This window comes from Podarcis cretensis, assembly GCF_951804945.1.
Source record: "Podarcis cretensis genome assembly, chromosome: 17".
NCBI lineage: Eukaryota > Metazoa > Chordata > Lepidosauria > Squamata > Lacertidae > Podarcis > Podarcis cretensis.
This window is the reverse complement of record NC_137187.1, coordinates 27,237,532-27,260,125: the sequence shown is the minus strand read 5'-3', so window position 1 is coordinate 27,260,125 and position 22,594 is coordinate 27,237,532. Positions and strand designations below refer to the sequence as shown.

At 40.4% G+C, this 22,594-nt stretch overlaps 1 protein-coding gene across 3 annotated transcripts in view; it reads right to left on the bottom strand.

Annotated features, from left to right (window-relative positions):
- The window catches only part of CNTLN (centlein), a 168,007-nt gene that overhangs the window by 51,173 nt on the left and 94,240 nt on the right, over window positions 1–22,594 (bottom strand). For all 3 annotated transcript variants that reach the window (XR_013834310.1, XM_079959168.1, XM_079959169.1), the window contains 5 exons: window positions 20,301–20,392; window positions 16,226–16,767; window positions 13,176–13,347; window positions 11,178–11,250; window positions 9,979–10,196 (listed from right to left, as the gene is read on the bottom strand). Coding sequence is in view for 2 of the 3 variants with exons in the window: in XM_079959168.1 (XP_079815294.1) it covers window positions 9,979–10,196; window positions 11,178–11,250; window positions 13,176–13,347; window positions 16,226–16,767; window positions 20,301–20,392 (1,097 nt within the window). In the remaining variant the exon portion in view is untranslated. The remainder of the gene's footprint in view (window positions 1–9,978; window positions 10,197–11,177; window positions 11,251–13,175; window positions 13,348–16,225; window positions 16,768–20,300; window positions 20,393–22,594) is intronic.

Sequence of the window (22,594 nt, the reverse complement as noted above, 5' to 3'; positions counted from 1 at the left end):
CTTGGGGACTGTAGTTTGTTTGGGGTGTTGGGAATTGTAGTTCTCTGAGGAGTAAACTATTGTTCCCAGGATTCTATGTGTGAAAGAGGAACCATGGGAGGAAGCAGGCAGTCCAATGAAGCTACTAGGTGCCATGCAGGTTCCAGGTTGCACACTTAGAAGTGATGGAAAGAAGCATACAATAGTTGATCACCTACATTTAATCTCTGACTTTGTGTATACAAAGTTTTCTCTGTATTCCTGTTTATCACTTAAAGGTAAAGGTACCCCTGCCCGTACGGGCCAGTCTTGACAGACTCTGGGGTTGTGCGCCCATCTCACTTAAGAGGCCAGGGGCCAGCGCTGTCCGGAGACACTTCCGGGTCACGTGGCCAGCGTGACGAAGCTGCTCTGGCCAGAGCCAGAACCAGAGCCGCACACGGAAACGCCGTTTACCTTCCCGCTGGTAAGCGGTCCCTATTTATCTACTTGCACCCGGAGGTGCTTTCGAACTGCTAGGTTGGCAGGCGCTGGGACCGAGCAGCGGGAGCGCACCCCGCCGCAGGGATTCGAACCGCCGACCTTTCGATCGGCAAACCCTAGGCGCTGAGGCTTTAACCCACAGCGCCACCTGCGTCCCACCGCCACCTGCGTCCCACTTACCAAGGAACTATTATCACTTACCAAGGAACTATTGCTATTATCTATTAATTTATATACCAGTCATATGCTTATATAGCTTCTTAACAGTTTAAAACTATAAATAAAATCCAAATATAGAGCATCCCTAATATACAATGAATAAGCTAGTTAAAAAGAATGACAAAACACTTAAAACACTTAAAAGCAGTTTAAACAATAAGATCAGAAGATCTTAGAAGTGTGTTTTCAGCAGCCGACAGAATGCCAATAGTGATGGGCCTCTCATATTACAGCACAGAGGGCACTCCACAACACTGGCGCCACCAGTAAAAGAAGCCTACCACCATGTTACTGAAAACTGATCATCATCATACAGCTGTGGCAAATCTAACTGGGTACCATTTGCTGATCCCACTGCCCTTATCAGGCAGTTGAGAGAAATATAGTTTTCTATCTGGTCCAGTTGATTTAGGGCTGGCTCAGTGGCTGATAGGCAGCCAGTGGTGATCCCTCAGCACAGCCAGGATATGTGCCCAATGATGAGCATCCCTCACCACAGTTCCTTAGGCATTATCTGGGTTTTATATTTTCAAAAACAGAGGACCAGCCACTGCATGCTTCTTCTTCCCAGCTAGATTTATTTACCACCTTCTGGTCTGATGAATATTTCCAGCAACCTCAAAAGCTAACGCCCTATTAGTAACATTAGTGGTGCCCCGCAAGACGAACGCCTCGCAAGACGGAAAACCCGCTAGACGAAAGGGTTTTCCGTTTTGGAGGCGCTTCACAAAACGAATTTCCCTATGGGCTTGCTTCGCAAGACGAAAATGTCTTGCGAGTTCCTGCAGCGTTTTTTTTCCTTCCCCCCCCCCCTTTTCCTAAGCCCTAAGCCACTTATTACCTGATCCGCTGATAAGCCGCTTATCAGCTGATCTGCTAAAAGCCGCTAAACCGCTAATAGCGCTAATCCGCTAAGCTGTCAATGGGCTTGCTTCGCAAGACGAAAAAACCGCTATACGAAGAGCCTCACGGAACGGATTAATTTCGTCTTGCGAGACACCACTGTATTGCCCTAATGTGGAATTTGAAATTTTTATTCCAAGCCTTTGCTTCTTATTAGTTAACAAAAACTTGTTTCACATTTGATTTGACAGTTTAGTTTCTTGGGAAAAAAAATCTGTACATTCTAAAATAAATCATTCAGTTATTTTTGAAATGCAAACCAAAACATTTTGAAAACATGTACAGTGCAGGAATTTTTTTTGGATGGTATTACCATGAGATCAAAGCCATAGATTTTGTGACCACAGTGCATGCTGAGATTTTAATGAGACAGGCTCTCTCTCTTTCCCTCTCTCCCTCTCTCCCACACACCTGTAGGTGAACTGAGACTAGCAAGGGAATTCCTACAGGGAATATAAGCAGATTCTTTTATTCTGTGATGTATGAGAACTATCAATTTGCTACAAACAGAACAGAAATTATTGACTTGTGTTGTTCAGATCACATTTACTGACTTAAAATATTCTGATCCCAAGTGCATTTGAAAACAGAGTGGAAAAATAGTATGACTGTATTGGACAGGGTATTTCAAATGATAATCATACTTCTCTGAAACATAATATAAAAACCGCAGCCATTGGGTTAACAAATATCACTCGCCTGAGCTAGAATATAGGACATAGGGATAAGACAGTCACGTCCAATTCCACATAGATTCTCAGCTTGGATCCTGTTTTTTGCCCAGTTTACCTTACGAACATGATCCAAGTGACATTTCACAAATTCCTGGATAAATGTTGCTACACTCTGCCAGCAGAGAGACAGGCTGTGTCATGTACAGATCAATAATAGCACCGTGTTTCATCAGCCTCAAAATCAAAAGTGCTTCATCTGGCAAAAGCCATAGCCCTTGAGAACCCGACATATATATACTAAATATCCTACTAGGATTGTCCGCTATGCAGGCTGCCAAGTCAAAGTAAAAACAATTCAGGGGGTAGACAATGAAAAATTATATAAATAGGACTTTTCAGTTGTTATCACCAGAGTTGTACAAAGGAAAATCACAAACTAGCTGCCGAAAAGAAAAGCTGTTTTTCAGTTCTTAGCATAAATACTTTTGGAAAAATTAACTGCTAGCATGAGGTGCTTTGTCCAGAAAATAAACTGTCCTGTTGAGTATGAAGGCCACAAACACTAAAAGACATTCATTGGGCTATGGTAGTACATAGAAAAAATATCAGACCCCATATAGGAAAGTAAAAATAAAAAACACCTAGTGTAACATTTTATCAGAGTACAGTATTTAGGCAGGGCTTAGCTTCTCAAGTTACAGAATCTTGGAAAGCCCAGTTGGCAAGTCCATCATCTGAGTTTTGGAAAGCTTTCAATAAATGCAACTGAGGAGACAACTAAGAATGGGGGCAAATGGCCATCTAGCTGCACTTGACAAAGGCAGGAGCAAACTGAATCCTGGGAGCCCTACATCAATCTGTGGGCAGAGCCAACATCCAATCTGCTGGCCTTTAGTTGTAAAGGTAAAGGTACCCCTGCCCGTTCGGGCCAGTCTTGCCAGACTCTAGGGTTGTGCACTCATCTCACTCTATAGGCCGGGAGCCAGCGCTGTCCGCAGACACTTCCGGGTCACGTGGCCAGCGTGACAAGCTGCATCTGGCAAGCCAGCACAGCACACGGAACGCCATTTACCTTCCCGCTGGTAAGCGGTCCCTATTTATCTACTTGCACCCGGAGGTGCTTTCGAACTGCTAGGTGGGCAGGAGCTGGGACCGAAAGACAGGAGCTCACCCCGCCGCGGGGATTCGAACCGCCGACCATGCGATCGGCAAGTCCTAGGCGCTGAGGTTTTACCCACAGCGCCACCCGCGTCCCTGCCTTTAGTTGTAGGAATGAGGAAATCGCATGGGCTTCATTTTTGGTATAAAAAACAACAACAAGAAACAAGAAGAAGCAACAAAAATGCCTTACAATTTTGTTTCTACATGTTTCCATGCAAAATGAAGTAACAGTCTTATTTGTGAAACAGAAACTGAGAACTAATTTTACAAATTTTTTGGTAGATGCGATTTTGAGCCAGCAGAAATGTATTCAGTACTCTGGCTACAATCCAGAATGACATACACACACACACACACACACACACACACACACACACACACACTTGAAATATTTATTTCAGAAAATGTACCTGAACCTATATCAAATGCAAATATATTGACACAAATTGTGCACAGAAAGCAGGGAATGGCCTCAAAGCATTCCGACCGCACTTCGTTTTCAGAGAGCTACAGATTTTTTTTGATGGGTTGGAGATATTCTGAATTTCTTGGCAGTCACCAACACTGGCTATTGAATATAGCTGATACAGAAAGAACTTGAGTACTGAACCCTGCAAAGGAAAAGCCAACTTGTACCCACTTTGTGTCTCTTCTGTGAGTCTCACACACCAAGTAAAGGCACATGCCCTCTTCACAACAGTGGAGAAAAGATCTTAGGAAATGTTTCCTACCCCAGTATGCAAATAAAAAGGAATTTATAAATTTTTTAGAATGTGCAAACAGTTTCCATCCAGGAGACATTTGCTTCTCATCTTAGATTGTTTTAGTTTAAGTTTAGATGAGTTAAATTGTATCGATACAGGACAAATGCTTTTGTATCTGGAATGCACACAGACAAGTTGTATGTAACTACAGAAGCAATTAAAAGCTTTTAAAAAGTGACTTTTGTACATGCTAAAGGTTTATCTAGGACATAGGCAATGTTGATGGTTTTAACTCCTGTTATCAGTGAGTAATTAGAATAATAAAAGATACAAATGACTGGTTCTAGAACACAATTTAGAAGTAGCACTCTCTAATCCTATGATTCAGGGATCCAGAAGGACTATTTCCTTTCTAGAAAACAAAGATGGGGAACACTGACTCTTCCAGACTTCCAGACACCATTTGCTTTTTTATTCTTTCATGTGAGAGAAATCATTATTAAATACAAAAATAAATAGAATACGCTAAAAATAACTGGTGCTTGGGGGAACGCTTATAAATATTACCAGTTTTAGCAGGAACGCTTAAAGCGATTAAGAAATGGTACAACTATTAAGTTACATATTATCAGCATTATGAAGTATTATGTGACACCCAGAAATTGTATATATTAAAGGAAGAGTTCTGTGTTATAAACCACTACCAAGAAAACAAAACAAAAACAAAATAAGGGATTTTTGTTGCACTGGAAAGAATCACAACTGAAAACTTGTGATACAATTATAGCAAAATCACGCCATATGTACAATAAAAAACTGATATACTATAGTTTGTATTAAGTTTGCAACTAAAAGGAGAGGGCTGTGTACAGTTTTAAACTCCCGATATTTAAATAAAAGAATATAAAGCACATACCTAACGGGCTTGGGACTTTCAAGTGCTGAACATCAGCTGAATTGGGCCCCTTACTTTATGCCAAAGAAATCCACAGGGATGTGCCTTTGTTTTCTAGGAAGGCTATGCACCAGTATTTGAATACCAGCACTCCCTCTTTGAGGATAATTCACTTGCCTTGCCACATTATACCTTTTTAGCATCTAGCATCTATCAACATTCAGTTTGCATTACAATGAATATAAGCACTCAGACAGGTCTGATTCATGCCAAACAGCTGCTGTAATTTATGAATAAGCCGCATTTCCAACATGCAGCCTATGTAAGTTCATTAATAATGGAAGACTTTTTAAATAGCAATCCTGCTTTAGAGATCAGTAGAACATAAAAGGCATTTTGTTTGATCGCGGAAACACAAACCTACGGAAAGGAAAAATCTCCTACTGTATTGTGCCCTTGTACTTTAAAAAATATGTATGTCACAAAATGAAAAGAGTTACTAATTAGTATCATAACGCTGAAATGGAACCCCCAAAAAGGTCACCCAGACCCAGTCACCATGGGACCACCCACCCACTAGCCAGAGAGCAATCCAATAATTATAATTTTATTATTTATACCCTGGCCATCTGACTGGCTCGCCCCAACCACTTTGGGCAGCTTCCAGCATATAAAAAAACATAATAAAACATCAAACATTAACAACTTCCCTATAGAGGGCTGCCTTCTGGTGTGTTCTAAATGTTGTATAGCTACTTATCTCCTTGATGTCTCATGGAAGGGCATTCCACATGGAGGGTGACACCAGGGAGAAGGCCCTCTGCCTGGTTCCCTGTATGGAAACCACCAGAAGGCCCTTGGAGCTGGACCTCAGTTTCCGGGCCAAATGACGGGGTGGAGACACTCTTCAGGTATACAGGGCCGAGGCTGTTGAGGGCTTTAAAGGTCATCTCCAACACAATGCCACCCACATAAGCAGAGAGTGCTGAACACAATAAAAGCGTTTGGGGCAAACAGCTTCAGATGGCTTCTACCAGACCTGTGCTCTTCCAGATATCGTTAGGCTCCAACTCCCATCAACCCCAGCCAGCATGTCCCAATGTCTGGAATGATGCAAGAATCCCTGCACGCCCATGGAAATCGGCCAGACCTTGATTAAAAAAAAATAATTCCACACTGTAGACAACTGTATGTGTAGAAATCAGCTTCAACATGTGCAGCCCCATAGCCTAAATCTGCATAGTTTCTGCCTGGATTCTGTTTTTCATTCACCCTGTGTGATAGATACTAGGGCAGCCTTTCTCAACCTGTGGGTCCCCAGATGTTGTTGAACTACAACTCCCATCACCCCTAGCTAGCAAGGCAGAGCTCAGGGATGATGGGAGTTGTAGTCCAACAACATCTGGTGACCCACAGGTTGAGAACCACTGTAGGGTGTTATGGAATGACAGGAACTGGTATACATTATTATTGTTCTTATTTATTAAATTTGTATACTGCTCTATACCCACAGGTCTCAGGTCAGTTCTCAACATAAAAGTGCAATATAAAATACACATAATAAAAATAAAAACAAGAACAACCCAATAATCGCCCCCATACACATTTTAAAAGGGCATTGTATGTCAATCAACCAAGACCTGGTTAAAGAGGAACATTTTTGCCTGGCAACTATAGGTGTATAATGAAGGCACCAGGCGAGTCTCACTGGGAAGAGCATTCCACAAATGGGGAGCCACTGAAGAAAAGATCCGTTCTCTTGTTGCCATCCTCTGGACCTCTCATGGAGGAGGCACATGAAAAAGGGCTTAGGGTCCAGCTAGGGGAGAGGCAGTGAATGAGATTGAGTTGTGAAACTGGGTTTTCTGTGAGATATAGCTGAGAGAGCAGAGAGAAAAGGAATGACTAGAATGGAATTGATGGCAGGGCTTTTGCTTTTGTGAATTCAATTTAAGTGTTTGACAATGATACAAGTAACTCAGTCTCTTCTAAAGATGTACCAAGTTAAAGCAAAAGTTACCTCCCTTAAGCCAACAGAGCTCTGAAATGCTAAGGAGGTTTTCAGTGCAAAACACAGAAAGCACTGAACAACAAAGATTTTCTTTTACAAATTACTAGCATCACTAGAACTCCTTAAGAAACGCCTGCAGTCGTTTTTGAAATGCTACTGGAGGAATTCTTTAGGCTGAAACGCAGCAATCCCAAGCAGAGGCTTGAAGGAGAAACAACAGTTACACATCTGGAAGAGGAGCTGCTTCACAGCCTTTGTGTACTGCTGCCCAAAGGAGCTGCAAACAGTTGCCTGGCAGGTTGCAAGTCTGTTCCCTTTTTTTAAAGCCTGGCCTCTTCAGATGAGAAGGGTTTGCTCAGCTACTCAGTCCTTTTCAGATGTCAAAGGCAACCCATAAAACAATCCGATTACTCCTGCGGAGCCACTTCTGTAGCACTATGGGAATGGGAGCAAAGGATTCTGGGTAACATTGTCATGGGGGGGCTTTGTAATTGGGTCGCTACATTTAAAAGGCAATGATTACTGACTTAAATTACAGTATGGCAGTTTTGCATTGTATCTTGCTTCCCTTGCGCCTCTATGAGTTTTTGCTATGCTAATGTTATATCTTACCCATGTATAATTGTCATTACCCTAGTACGTACAGCAGAGGATGTCTTAATCTGAGAAGACATCTGGTGATGGAAATTCTAGCACTGCCATTAGACACAGGGGGTGTAAGGGAAAAAACAAGCTTTTAAAAAGAGTTTCCCTGAATTTTGCCAATAATTCTTCCATGACATTTTTCTAAGGAACTCCTGAAAGATCAGATCCCATCACTTCCACATTAAGTAACAACTCCAGCTGTGATTTCTACACACTGAGTGGAAAGCCTAACTACTTTACTCACAAACAGAAGGTCTTGTTTCAGTACTTATGATGAGTCTCGGAAACTGTATACCAAATCCCAAATGCGCAGTCACCCTGCGGTAATTTTGCTGGAAAATATGGGGGGCAAGGTTTTCATTGCAAAGATAACACAATATGGGCTCTGGAATCCTACAGATAATTCATGTAACTAAGAGAAAATATTAAATCCAACATACATATTATGAGATAGTTACAAACATGCACCGTGTGTGTGTGTGTGGGGGGGGGATGAATCTAGCCATCCAGGAAACAGACGCCAGCCAATCCTCGGGTTGCAGGAACTGTAAAATCAGTCTCGAAAATGAACATCTGGAACATTTACATCTTAAATCTAGAGCTGATCTTATACGACCAGAGTCCATGGGGATGATGATAAAGTATTGACTGAATGAACACCTGTTTGTGTTGATTTACATACCTTTTCCTTCAGTTTCATTCAGTCAAAAGGTTATCTTGTCTACGCATACTATGTTAACAAAAGCTTATGTACTGGGCTGTGTTTGATCCAGGGTCATGAATTAGGTATACAAAGAATGTTACATTAACAAGTTTTTATGATGTATAAGCAGGGGTGGATTTTTTTGAGCTAAGAGCAACTTTCCCTACAGCTACTAACACCCACAATTTTAAACCCGTCCAGATCATTCCAGTGGCTTGTATTTTCACTTCCATCCTATCCTGCTTTGCAGCCTATAGATGCCAAAAACCATCTACATCCATTAAAATATTACGTGGGTGGGCAGTAAGCATGACAGCATGTCATTAAAGGATAATAGCATAAGAAAATATCTGCTGTTGTCCACAAACTTTTGTAATCAATAGATGCCAAAGATCATCTACATCTATTACAACATTTCCAGAGTGAATTGTAAGTGTAACATCACATCATAAAAAGCACATGTCAGTATCTCCTGCTGCCCACTAAGTTACTACATTGCCACTCAGTGACCTAGTTCTCATATCACACTAAGCCAAACCTTGGCTTGGCACCAATGCACACAATCTTGGAGAGAAGCGTGCAGCTTTTTTTTTTGCTGATCCAAGCCAAGATTTGGCTTGGTGTATCACCGGAACCTAGACTCATGAGCTATAACTAAAGTTTGCCCATTGATTTACAGCTCACGGATTGTTTGGGAAAGCTAACCAGCCAATTTCTTGATCATAGGCAGTACTAAAAATGTGTTTTTTCTATCACTTGGTCTTTTGAAAACCAAAGCTACCTCTAAAATGCATATGTTCCTGCAGTGACTACAGCGATGTTTTACCTCCTTAATTTTCACTGGAAGGTAGCCGAAACCTCCTCTTAAAGTGATTGCTCCTTTGGTAGCACTAATGGAGCACGTTAAGCAAAACTGGTTGAAATCAGAAAATTAAAATTGGATGCTGAAATTTGGCACATAACTTATATAGATATTTTGCCCAACTTTGTGCAACAGTTTTATCTCTCTCTTTTTTGGCTTGGAGAGAATTACTTTTTCTGTAACCTGCGTCCAGTGTGTTTGTTAGTAAAGGCAGCAAGGAAAAAATGTGTGTGACTATTTTTACATGTGGTTTAGTTTCCATATTTTCTCAAAAGTTACCTTTCAAAAACTCTGGTCACCTAGAGGATGAGAAAGGATGAAGAAATCTGAAAACACATTTGCTAAAATCCAGTTCTACCTGTCCTCAGCAGCCCTAAGTAGGCAAGGAGAATTTCTAGGCTTTGATCACATGCCAGTCCAACACAGTCTTTTACAGTTAGGTACATTATTTATGGCTTTCAATTAACTTACCATCAGAAGATTGCTCAGGAGGAATATGCCAATATGAGCACTACCTATATTCCTTTACCACAAGACAAACAAGTGTCAGGTAGGTGTTCATATTTTTTGATGCTTGGCATGGATAGCTAAATGGAATCTCCACATTCAGAAGTATAATGTACCTTTGTGAATTTCACAATACCAGTGTCATGCACCCACAGGTATCTCTGAATTCAGATAGATAGGTAAACAGATGTATGTGATTAATTTGGCCACCAAAACTACAGTGCACCATTACCTGAATAGTTTGCTTGCTGGCCTGAAATCTTTGTTCAACAAGATGCAGCTGGGATGTTAATTTTTTATTTGTTTCCCTGGACGTTTTGAGAGATGACATGGCTGTCTTTTTCGAATTCTGAAGAATGGCTAACTGCTGCTGTAAGGATGTAATCCGTCCCCTGAGTGAAATGGCACAACCAGGTTTCTGACCCACGATACTTCTCTTCTCTCTGTTTACTAAACATTGGTCACAGAGATCAACAATAAATTTGATTGTTTCCATTGACCTTTGATGAAATGGTCATCCCATCTTCACACTTTAATGCCTCACAACTAAACATTCTTTAGAATCAAGTCCCAATCAAGCCCCCTTTTCTAGTTGAGACAATGCAGGATTTAGTATACAGTACTACTATGTGGGCATTAAATGCATGCTAGATGCTGTGCGCATGACTGATAAAAGACTATTGTAATGTATCAGAAGTGAAGAGGGTGTGCCTTCAAATTTCTCTCTTTGCAAATTTGAAAGCACATTGGTTATCATAGTAGAGACAACAGGTGGAGCAGGCCAGGTGTTATCGTTTGATTTTGGATCAGACTATGCTGAAGGAAATGCCCTCCGAGGTCTTAAACTCTGAATCATTCTTCTTGACCTGCAAACGCAACTCCAGAGAGTACTGGCTGTGCGCCCCCCACCTCAGAATACAAGGCAGACATGAAGAATACTGCACTCTCCCAGTTAAGAATTTGTCCAGAATTTGACCATTTCCAACACCTTTCTTACTCCACCTGAATACCATACTTTTCCCAAATGCTTGGGATTAGGTCAGAAGCAAGACTGTACAAAATTCAGCACTAATGCAGTCATGAATATGCTCGTCCAGTTATCAGTGTGTTCTCAACTTGTTTTTATTTAGGATGATTTAGGCTTCTGGTAAATAAGTAAAGGGCAGCAGTTTGGTACTGCATGGACCACAGAAGGCGGTCTGTACTGTTCTGTTACTGCTCAAAACCCCACTAATGTTCATGAACAGAAATAAGTTACCAACAGAAATTGGCCTCAGATACCAGGGACAGGAGAAAAATACATGCATATGTGATATTTAACTGGCTTAGATTACATTAAAAGTCACTCTACACAGATATTAGGTTGCAATGATAATAGGATGATAAATTTTACTTTTCACAAACAATGCAAGCATTTTATAAGAATCTTACCTTTACTTGGGTTGAGAGCTGAATGCAAGATCTTCTTTCTGTGGAAAGGAACTACTTCTGTTTCTTTCTTTTGCTAGAGTCACCAAAAAGAAACATGTACAAAATAGTAGAGCATGTGGCTATACATAAGATAGTTGGGTATTTTAAAAAGCTACAAATCAGCAAAGGAGGACACCTTCACCCTGGTGTGACTTCCCTTTATCACACATACAGCACAACTAAACAATTACCTATCCCCCACAACAGCATACAAATCAATATGGATAATCTGGCCCTAGCAAAAAAAAAAACAACAACAACCCAAACCACACTGTAACAAACTGAATGTGACCAACCAAGTTCTGGACTCTCTAATCTCTTGCAATGCCTATCTACCTACAGTGGTACCTCGGGTTACATACGCTTCAGGTTACATACACTTCAGGTTACAGACTCCGCTAACCCAAAAATAGTGCTTTAGGTTAAGAACTTTGCTTCAGGATGAGAACAGAATTTGTGGTCCGGCGGCGCAGCAGCAGCAGGAGGCCCCATTAGCTAAAGTGGTGCTTCAGGTTAAGAACAGTTTCAGGTTAAGTACAGACCTCCAGAACGAATTAAGTACTTAACCCGAGATACCACTGTATATACATATGCACACAAATAACCTACCCTCGTGAAGCTGACATGAAACCCCTGCACAAACACTATGCACTAGGACGAAAGATCATTATCCCCCTCGCTCCCTCTCTCTCTCCCCTCTCATTTTCCCCAATAGCACAATATGACAATAGTGCCTCATACCAAATGTAAACGAACTGTGAAATAGACTCTATGAAAGTGGAGGTGCTATATGCACTTTTACTTGTTTATTTGTTTTGTAACACAAGGAAACAATTAATTAAAACTATTTTTGTTTAAAAAGCTACAGATTATCTTTCCCTTTGTGAATCAACAAGAGACTAATCAAAAATGTAGAAAGTGAAGCACTTCCTGTATTTACTGAACTCTGAATACATAAAGATTGGGATTGTGCATGTGCTGCTTAGTGAGAGCAGTAAGAATACAGGAGTGGTCAATCACACCCTGCATAACTGGAAGGCTGCTCTGTGGAGGAAAACAAACTTTGGGAATTCACCCAGGCAATCACTCAGATAGATCATCAAAATATACCTTAATCAAGGCATCTTCCCAAACACACTTTATTATGCTAAGAAACATTGCGAGATACCAAACAAAAAGTTCTCTGTGGAACACATAGCTGAAATGCCAATGCAAATCTCATTCAGCTCAATCATGGCTCCTACTAGAACAGCATTTAACAGCTGTATATCAGGGTTCATATAAACTAAGCTCTCTTTGGACAACAAATAACGGTGTGAAGGGTGCACTGCCTGATGAGCCAAGAAGGGAACACCTGGTAGCTTACACAGATGCTAACAGGATTTGCAGTGACACTGTGAAAACAAAGAGATCCGTGCTGTGAGTGACTTTAAAGAAATAGTTGCCACACAGCACAGGTTTCATACAGGGCTACTATACTTGTGACTGATTAAAAGATCTGTTGCAGAGGTAAGTACCGTATTTTTTGCACCATAACACTCACTTTTTTCCTCCTAAAAAGTAAAGGGAAATGTCTGTGCGTGTTATGGAGGGAATGCCTACGGGTGGCATGCCTACAGATTTTCCTCCTCTAAAAACTACGTGCGTGTTATGGTTGGGTGCGTGTTATAGAGTGAAAAATACGGGTAAATGCTTAGGATGTGATTTTCAGCTGCTGCACCAGCGCAATGTCATACAACACTAACAATATTTGATAACAGAGTGGCTGTTTAGCCAGCTTGTTCATGCCTTATCAGACTTGTGATGTTGCCACTTCCTCATAGTTTGATCCCCTGCCACTCTGTTAACATATCTTAAGAGGAACCACTATGTACAAGACAAATGCATTTGATCACCATTAAATATTTGTCACATACATTGAAGAGGAGCATGGTTAAATGTGCTCAAGTCCATTTTTACCTTTTTGCAGCATATTTTGCTTGGGCCTTCTAAATGCACACTGTTTGGAGGCATGCAATTATCTTCCACCTTATTTTGTTCCAGTTGGTCATTTTTGTCTGTCAGTGGAGTATGCTGTGCTCTTTTTGCAGTTATTGTCCCCAGATTCTCAGAAACTGGTGTTTCAGAGTCACTATGAAGACCAGATTTGGAAACATTAGAACATTGGGGTTTAATGATCTCCAATTATCCAACAAAGCAGAAAATAAAGCAACCACATAATGATCTAGAAAAAACAAACACACAAACTAAAGTGCTATTAATAATAATAATAATAATAATAATAATACCCCACACATCAGGCTGGGTTTCCCCTCTGGGCAGCTTACAGCATATCAAAAAGCATAAAACATCAAGCATTAAAAATCTCCTGATAAAGGGCTGCCTTCAGATGTCCTCTAAAAGTTGTGTAATTCTTTATTTCCTTGACATCTGAAGGGAGCGTTTTCCAAAAGGAGGGCACCACTACCGAGAAGGCCCTCTGCCTGGCTCCCTGTGACTTCACTTCTCGCAGTGAGGGAACCAGCAGAAGACCCTCAGAGGACCTTAGTCCTCCAAACCTTCACCCCATATCCTGAAATTTAGAGAAATAAGATATATGAAGTACTGACTATAAGAATGTAATTTCATCATCTTTATTTTGATTCCTTTTAAAATGTAATGGATGCTTCCTGCTTAAGGAAAGGGAATGGAGAAAGGAAACAGCAGTAAGAAATCCCAACAACTGCTCTGATTCCTTGCATTAGTTGCCCAGGACTCTGGGGGCCACTTATCACTTGACCCTTGGATGTTGCAACTGTATCTAAAGATCCACAACAGAATAATTGTTCTGTTTTTCTTTAAGGAAATATGTGTATTGGGAAAATTCTGAGAAGCCATTAATTCTCTCCTCTAGACAGGGTTATGCATAGTTCAGACATTATATTTTCACTGGCATAGGCGTGACATTTCTGCATAGGCCACATGTGGCCTTGCTTGTCCCCAAATCTGTGGGAGAACTTTCCCCCAGAATTCAGAAAGAACCTAATGGTAACCATATAAAGGGCATAGGATCATTGATAAATATGAAAAGCAACGGTGCCCAGCTTAATTTGAGGTGACTTAAAGAATATGCCGAATGAAAACCTTCAGTGATGGCAAGGGAGAACTTAATCTCAAACTTTTAAAACTGAATTAAGCTTCATCTGATTGCCTCTAAGGATACATGTGCCTAGTATGTTGTTGTTGTTTTTTGTATCCTGAGAGCGCTGATTTCGCATATCTGAATAAAGCAGATTTAGATTGTTGGTGCTTTGGACTACAATACACATTATCCCTGACCACTCACCATGCAGACTGAGGCTGATGGGAACTGTAATCCCAAACAACAAGGTGAGATCACGGTGGAGAAACTGGTATAAGACAACACGGATGACCTAACTCAATCCATGACAGCTTCCTAAGCCCTTAACATTATATACACAAAGACATACACACACACATGATCAAATACTTGAGATAAAAAGAAACCTCCAAAATATCCAAAGTTTCCATCATGGCCAAAACTACTTACTACCAAACAGTATTATGTTTCCGTGATATTGCCACCTTTAGTAGTGGAAGTTGAAAATGACCACTCCTCCTGTTGTGGAAGGAATGTGAAAGCTACAAAATTTATAGATTATCCAGATTTCAAATTAAAGTCAAGGTCTGATCGAAACCATGGATGAGGAACCTGTAGTCCTCCATATATTGCTGGACTCTAACTTCCATCATCCTTAAGCATTGGCAATGGTGGCTGGGGCTGACGGGAACTAGAATCCAATAACTTTTGGCGGGCCGTGGGTTCCCCACCCACATCTAAACTCTTAAACATCTTATAAAGATAATGTGCAAATTGTTACAAAGGATCTTCAATTATTATTGGTTAAGACAAGCATCACATGACCTGGAAGATCCTTTGTTGTACCCATTTTTAAAGCGGATGTTTCTTATTGCAGACTTATTCTGCACACATTTGGTTCATTTGATGAATACAAATAACTGTCCAAAACCAACTTTCCATAACTGCAGATTTACAAATGTACTATACAATTCAGGTTGAACATAAAAAGGGGTGTGATAAATTTGTTTTATTTTACAACATTCATAAGATTAAAAAAAAAAAAAACACCACACAAAACCCCCACAAATGAACATGAGCTAACCCCTTTCGGGAATACTGGGAAATATTCAAGGCATTATTCTCATGTGCAAATGGCAAGTTCTGAAAGTTGGATGATGCACACTATATGTATGAAATGAAATCAAGTGGGAAGCTGAGGAACTTTGCACCCATTGGCCTCTTACAACCTATGGAAACATCCTGAAGTGGCTTCAAATAGCATTTGCTAAGGACTGTTTCTAAGCACCTATGCAGTTATACTTACCTTTACAGAACTGATTTTTCAACCATCATTCAATTAAAGTTAGTACAATGACTGCACATAAAACATACATGAAATAATTAGTGTGGATGATCCTTAATTTAAAGGACGTTAAACAGCTTGTAGACATCTGGTTGCAAGCTGAAATGGGTCATTCAAAATTTATCTAACTAAATTAAGGGGAGAAAATGTTTCTACTCCCGGGTCGGCATGTCACAAGATAACTAAACCGACTTCGCAAGGCTTGCCTGGGAATCCTTAGCTGTCAGTGGTGAATATGCAAAGGGCCAGCAAATTAAATCAACCTGCCAAACTGTCAATTTCAAGCCTCATGACTGCATGAAAATAGCATCACTGGAAGAAATCAAGCATCGCCTTCTTTTGGGTTTCCTGGCACCTACTCAAATACTCGTGCAGTTGTGGCTAATTTTGCATGCAAATTTCAGTCAATAAACTCAGAACAAGACCTCCCAAGATATTTCAAAGGCTCTGACAGTATTTTTTCTGAATACCAAATCGACAGTAGTTAAAATTCAATCTCTATTTGCTAGTACTTTACATATGCACAGTGTCCCCTCTACAGAGCGAAGTTAATGAGAGCCGTACCTGCTTTCACTCACATCCTCCCAGCCGTCCTTATTGAAGTTCTCAAATACACCGCTCATAACCTTGATGGACTGATTGAGAAGAGACTGGTGATATCCCACTAAGCCTTTCTTCTTCCCTGTTTTCAACTTAACTTTGGCACTTCTACTCTTACACAGACATTGCCTGCAGGATGCCTCCGCATTGGCCATGGAAGGCACTGTCCTTGCTCTGTCCAGCGAACTCTGCAATTGCCTCACTTGACTCAGTAGATCCTTGTTTTCATCTCTCAGCGCGTTTGCTTCTGCCAATTGCCTCTTCAGAGAGGCAACCTCTCTCTCTAGCCCATCTATCAGTAGCAGCAGGTCTGCTTTGTCCTGCTGGACTTCTTTGATTTGTTTCAGTAGCATCTCCAGCTCCTTCTCACTGGCCTCTGCTTCTTGTTTCTGCTGTTTGAGCAATCCTTTCAGATCACTGTTACCTTTCGTTAACTCTTTGTTGATTTCCTTCAATCTCCTTGATTCTCTCTCGAAACTCTTTAGCCTCCTTTCCAGTTCCAAAACCTAAATACAACAGCAAAAAAATAATTAAAAAATTCAGTTTTAACCTTTCAGACAGCAGTCAGTCTAGCAATTATGTCTTAATGTCCTATATACTCTCTATGAAAACAAAATTGCATCCAATGCAAGGGCAAAAGCTATTTAAAGTACCTAATCGAAAAATAATTCCAAGGTAGTGCAGATGAATGCATTTGAACTGCAATAATACATCTGTTATACAAAGGGCAGATGGTAAAAGGAAGTTAACATTCCCAACAAAGTGACACAGAAGTCTAAATATAGTCAGAGACTTTCAGCACAATCTTATACACGTCTGCTCAGATGGAAGTCCCATTGAGTTCAGTGGGGCATACTCCCAGGTAAGTGGGAACGGAATTGCAGTCAGGGGTGCCAACTTGAATAAAATATGGGAGGAGCAGGTAACTCCCTCCCTAGGGAGATTAGATTAACCCTTTCATTGCTCAGCTTCTGGATGACAGTAAAGAGATTTTTCTTCTTTTTTTAATAATAGCCTCTTTAGTCTTGTTGAGGTGTAATTGCTCAACATTCAATTTTTGTTTTCTTAGTTATATTTCTTCTTTTTAAAATTGCTTTCACGTCTGCTTTATACACAACCTTGAGAGCCGTGTGTCTAAAAGTTATCCCAGATATCAGACATTATTAAACTTTAAAATAAATTCTGCACATTAAATTCAGACTGAGCTACACTGTCACAAGAAATAATATTTATAATTTCAGTTATTTTGATGCTTATAAACTTAATACAATGGTACCTCGGGTAACATATGCTTCAGGTTACATACGCTTCAGGTTACAGACTCCGCTAACCCAGAAATAGTACCTCGTGTTAAGAACTTGCCTGGTCATTTATTACTGAAAATAGTTGATGTTCCAGAAGGAATTGCTACAGCTCTCAGCTCTAGTTACTCCCCACCATAAGCCAGCTACAATTGCAGCAAATAGCAATGAAACACCACCCTGTATATCTGGGTAGTACATACACTATAGAGTTAGTGCCAGAGCTGAAGCCTGTCTGATAACAATTTACGTCAAATTAGCCTCCATCATAAAGCCCTCCTATGTAAGATGCTTGCTGCTTTTTAGTTTTGTAAAACAGATTCTTCTTTATTTGGTGCAGGACTAGATCATTTACAATAGTTGAAAGGAAACAATGAATGTCTTCAAGGTTTATACCCTAAGGTCTCATGATAACACCTTTAATCCACAGAGATGGAATTTAGAGTGTACCTGGCAAACAAAATTACTCTGAAACACAGGTGATTGGTGTGACATCCTCTACTGTATCGCTCAAATTATTTCAATTACTCACTCTACCTTAAGATAAATGAATGTGAGCATTTCCTGTTCTGTGTTATTATTTTAACATGATGTTTGTCATTCAGTAATAACGAGATGACAGCCTTCATTACCTGACCATATGGCAAGTGTTAGAAGTATATGCAATCACATCATCTGCTGTAAATTACTGTACTTCCTACAAGCTAATTCACAAATATAAGATAAATGGACATAGCTATCCTGATATTAAGTCACAAGGTCTCGCCTATTCAGTTCAAGCATACTGTTAAAACTTCAGTTTAAGCAGCTCAAGAAATGGGGATGAAAAGTGGAAAGACACTTTTAAATATATTTTTGGAGCAGACATATGGTAAAGCACAGCCTCCTAAGTGAGCAGCTGTTAACAAAACGAACTACTTAATATCAGTTCTAGAGGTGTGGAGGCTCAGGAAGAAACAGCAACATTTCACCCCCTTTATCCCAGGCCTTCCCATTTCTTGCACCTCATCCAAATAGTTTGTTCCTCAGGGGCTGCCAACATGGTTTTCTGGGCCAGTACATTGTATATGAATTAGGCCCTCCGCCCACTTGCAAAAAAAAGGGGGGGTAAGTTTGCATAAAATTTGCATATGATTTGTGTCATATCCAACTTGTGTGCACGTGTGGATTGGGTGAATGGCCCCCACATGGGTCACAAACAACTAAGAAGACAGAAGGTTGGTGGGTCAAGCTGTTCCCATAATTCTACTGCCCTACTAGCAAAGGCTTGACCTGCTTAATTTCCGCCTGCCATGCATCTGTTAAAGGCATAAGAGTGCAGTTGTCCCCCAAGAATTTGGTTTCATGAGCTGAAAACTGGTTACGTCACTATACATCTTTCATCAGTTAATTTAGGCTGGAAATATTTACTTCAATATAACACCAGGTGTGGTATTTTAGATTGCTGGGGCAGGTATCTAAAAAGGATTAAGATCTGCAGCAACCAAGGTGCAAATAAATTCTAGATTAAACTGTCAAATAGAAAGCACTATATTCTAAGAGCGATTGTGGTCATTTCTTCATGTTTCATAAGAAATACGCTAATGTTATCATCACAGATCAAACAGCCTTTAATTGTTGGCTTTGGTTTTTAGCAAAAAGATTTGAGCCTCTGACATAACTATGATTTGAAAGTTTAGACGAGCAGCAACAACCGACACCCAACAATTCCCCTCTTTCCTCCCCTCACGCTGTGGGCGGTAAACCAAGTAATATACACCACACTGCTATGTTGATGCTACAATCCTCTTGTGCAGTCGGAGAATAACTTTGGAAAAATTTAGTTTCAGTTCAGTGGTGGTTGTGTTCAACCCAGGGATTGTGTTTTACACTAACCATCACCAGTTTCAAAATATGTCAACTTCGGCCATGGGTTACAAAGCTGGCTTGTTTAAACTACAAAGTTAATGTAAAACATGACCCCTAGTTTGGTCAGAATTAAAAGGCATATTTAAGGGAAACAAAGTCACTGTCCTAGCTGTGCAAAAGCAGGGGAGAGTGAACTTGAGGATGACTGCAGTGTGTGCACAGCACTAAACCATGGTTTACTGCAGCATACAAACTGGGCCAATAAGAAGCCTATATACAGAGGGGTACATTGGGCTCTTGGAAGCCTTTGATGATTTCATTCATTTATTTTTCACATGTTTCCTTCATGCAATATACCAATGTGCCTCTGCCCCCATACATGATTTGTGAATCAGCAAACCAGTGGCATCATCTTAGAGGTACCACATATAGGCATAAAACCAAATACATTGGGGTTTTTTTAAAAAAAAAAATAGCACTATTTTGCACTGTGAACTTACACACTGTGAACTTACACACCTTTCTGCAAGTATAAAAAGCCATTGGGTAGTATTTATGTGTTGTACTATACAAAAGCAAACCGCGGCACACAAAATGTTTACTAAAGCTTCATAAAACAAAGAAATGCTTCCATTTACAACTAGATCTTCCCTGTCTCTTTAAATACATTTTAAATTTTTTCGTCCCCTCTACAAGAGACACATATATATTTTCCACAAGCATTGATTTCTGACACAATTTTGGCAGTTAGGGTTATTTTGAATTATGGGTGGTAATTAAAAAAAAGAACACATGGCTTACATTCATCAGTTCTGTCTTTTAACTTATGATCCCTTACACTGAAATTGAGATTTAACTTACTGGACTCAATATCTTACAGATTAGGGTACCTTCAGTAATGTCTGTGCTGGTATTTCTTTCACATTCTTCTTTGGAGTACTGTTCTTGACCCCATCCTCTTCACCAAGTCTAAAGAGCAGCTCTGGAAGGGGAAATAAATAACATATTTTGACACCTAATATCCTAGTAAAACAATACCAAGGCATTTTAAGGATATGGGTTCATTGGCTTCCCAATTATGAATAATGTGGTCTATTTTCTTGTCAAGCCATTTGGTCAGCCTCAAAAGAGTGACCTTTTTTTTAAAGTCTTATGCTGTATAATTATTAATCCTTGTAGCATCACCATGTTTTTCCCCCCAGTACAAGCTTTTCAAAGGTACAATAGATGTGCAGGTTAAAGATGCTGTACTTTTATTCCCATCTTCATTCTTTTATAGACTATTCCCTCTGTGCCATAAAAGGCAAATTCACAAGTCTTTTTATCTACACAGTCACTAGCAGTTTTGTTCTCTGGGTCTTATCCCCTGCCAGGAGGATCAGAGTGATTGGCGAACAAAGCAAACAGAAACAGAATTAGGGTGGACGGAACTTTAAACTCCCTTTCTTGTAAGGTGAAAGATCAAGTACTTTACAGGATAAGTCGCACATGCCATTCCAGTGAAATGCTGGAGATTCATAGCAATTAGAAACTCCAGCAACCAACTGGTGACCCATCATTCTATTCACCACTCTGAAGATCATCCACACGCTTGATGGTTTCCCTCGACTGTACCTCCTCCTCGCTCTAGCCCCAAAGTTGAAAACTCAAAACCTATTTTTTGTCACATACTAACCATTGTTTATAAAAGTAAAAACATGCGTTTCAAATAGGCAATCTGGAACCCGCCTTGAAAACACGCCCTGCTGCTCCATCTGATAAGCCAATTCTGTGGCCCAGTTCCAACCATTTCCATCACATCATTCCAATGCCTTTTTGGCGGTTTGTGCTGGATATATTCATGACCACATGGGCAGAAACTCACTCACACAACTAGCCAGTGTGGTGTAGTGGTTAAGAGCAGTCGACTCATAATCTGGTGAACCTGGTTCGCTTCCCCGCTCCTCCACATGCAACTGCTGGGTGACCTTGGGCTAATCACACTTCTCTGAAGTCTCTCAGCCTCACTCACCTCACAGAGTGTTTGTTGTGGGAGAGGAAGGGAAAGGAGATTGTTAGCCGCTCCTTAGGGTAGTGATAAAGCGGGATATCAAATCCAAACTCTTCTTCTTCTTATCTTGCCCAAAGGACCAAATCACAGAATTGCAGAGTTGGAAGAGACCCCAAGGATCATCTAGTCCAACCCCCTGCAAATGCAGGAGTCTCAGCTAAAGAATTCATGACAGATGGCCACCCAACCTCTGTTTATAAACCTCCAAGGAAGGAGAGTACACCACCTCCTGTGTGAGACTTTTCCACTGTCAAATGGCTTTTACTGTCAAAAAGTATTTCCTGATGTTTAGTCGGAATCTCCTTTCTTGTAACTTGAAGCCATTGGTTCGAGTCCTACCCTCCAGAGCAGGAGAAAACAAGCTTGCTCCTTCTTCCATGTGACAGCCCTTGAGGTATTTCAAGATGGCTACTTAATGAATGCAGCATGAAATCACGGTTTGCGTGTCTGAATGGTTCACTCCAGGCCAGTCCTTCTCTCCCAAAATATGCAGTGCTGCACCCCTTCCAATTGTCCATTCCCATATTTAAATTAAATTCATCAAGTTCACATTAGCCAAGGGCCCAGAAAGTATGTTTGTGTGCATATACTAAGCCACAGCTGTGCTTTTGTCTGTGAACTGAGCTTTTAAAAAAATGTTATATAAAGGAAATGGATTGCAGCAAAACTGCTCAAATGTTGCAAAAATATTTTTAGGGTAAACAAGACGTGCCTCCTCGGAGAATAATATCCACTATACCGGCTAAAGGTTTGCTTTAGAACCGTCATTCAAAAGTAAAGCAGACATGGCAGGTCACTTAAGAACTTTCAATTCACAAACAAAGGAGGAGCAGAAGAAAAGCCTGCTACTCTCTGTAGGTTAGCAATCCTCTTGGCATAAACAGTGACTAACAAGTTTGTTAGAGAGAATTAGATCTTTCTTTTGTCTTTGGAACATGTCATGGCCAATTAAAACTTCTGTATTCACAAAATAAATGGAGCACCAGTCTAAAGATAATAGAAGCTGAAAAAAGTAAAATTGTGCAGCTGGGGAATATGTACCTTTACCTTGATATTAATCTATCAGCTCCCATGTTAGTTCCAAGGCTAGTCCCTCAGCACAGTGGTACTGCATACATTTGCTACTTCCTTTAA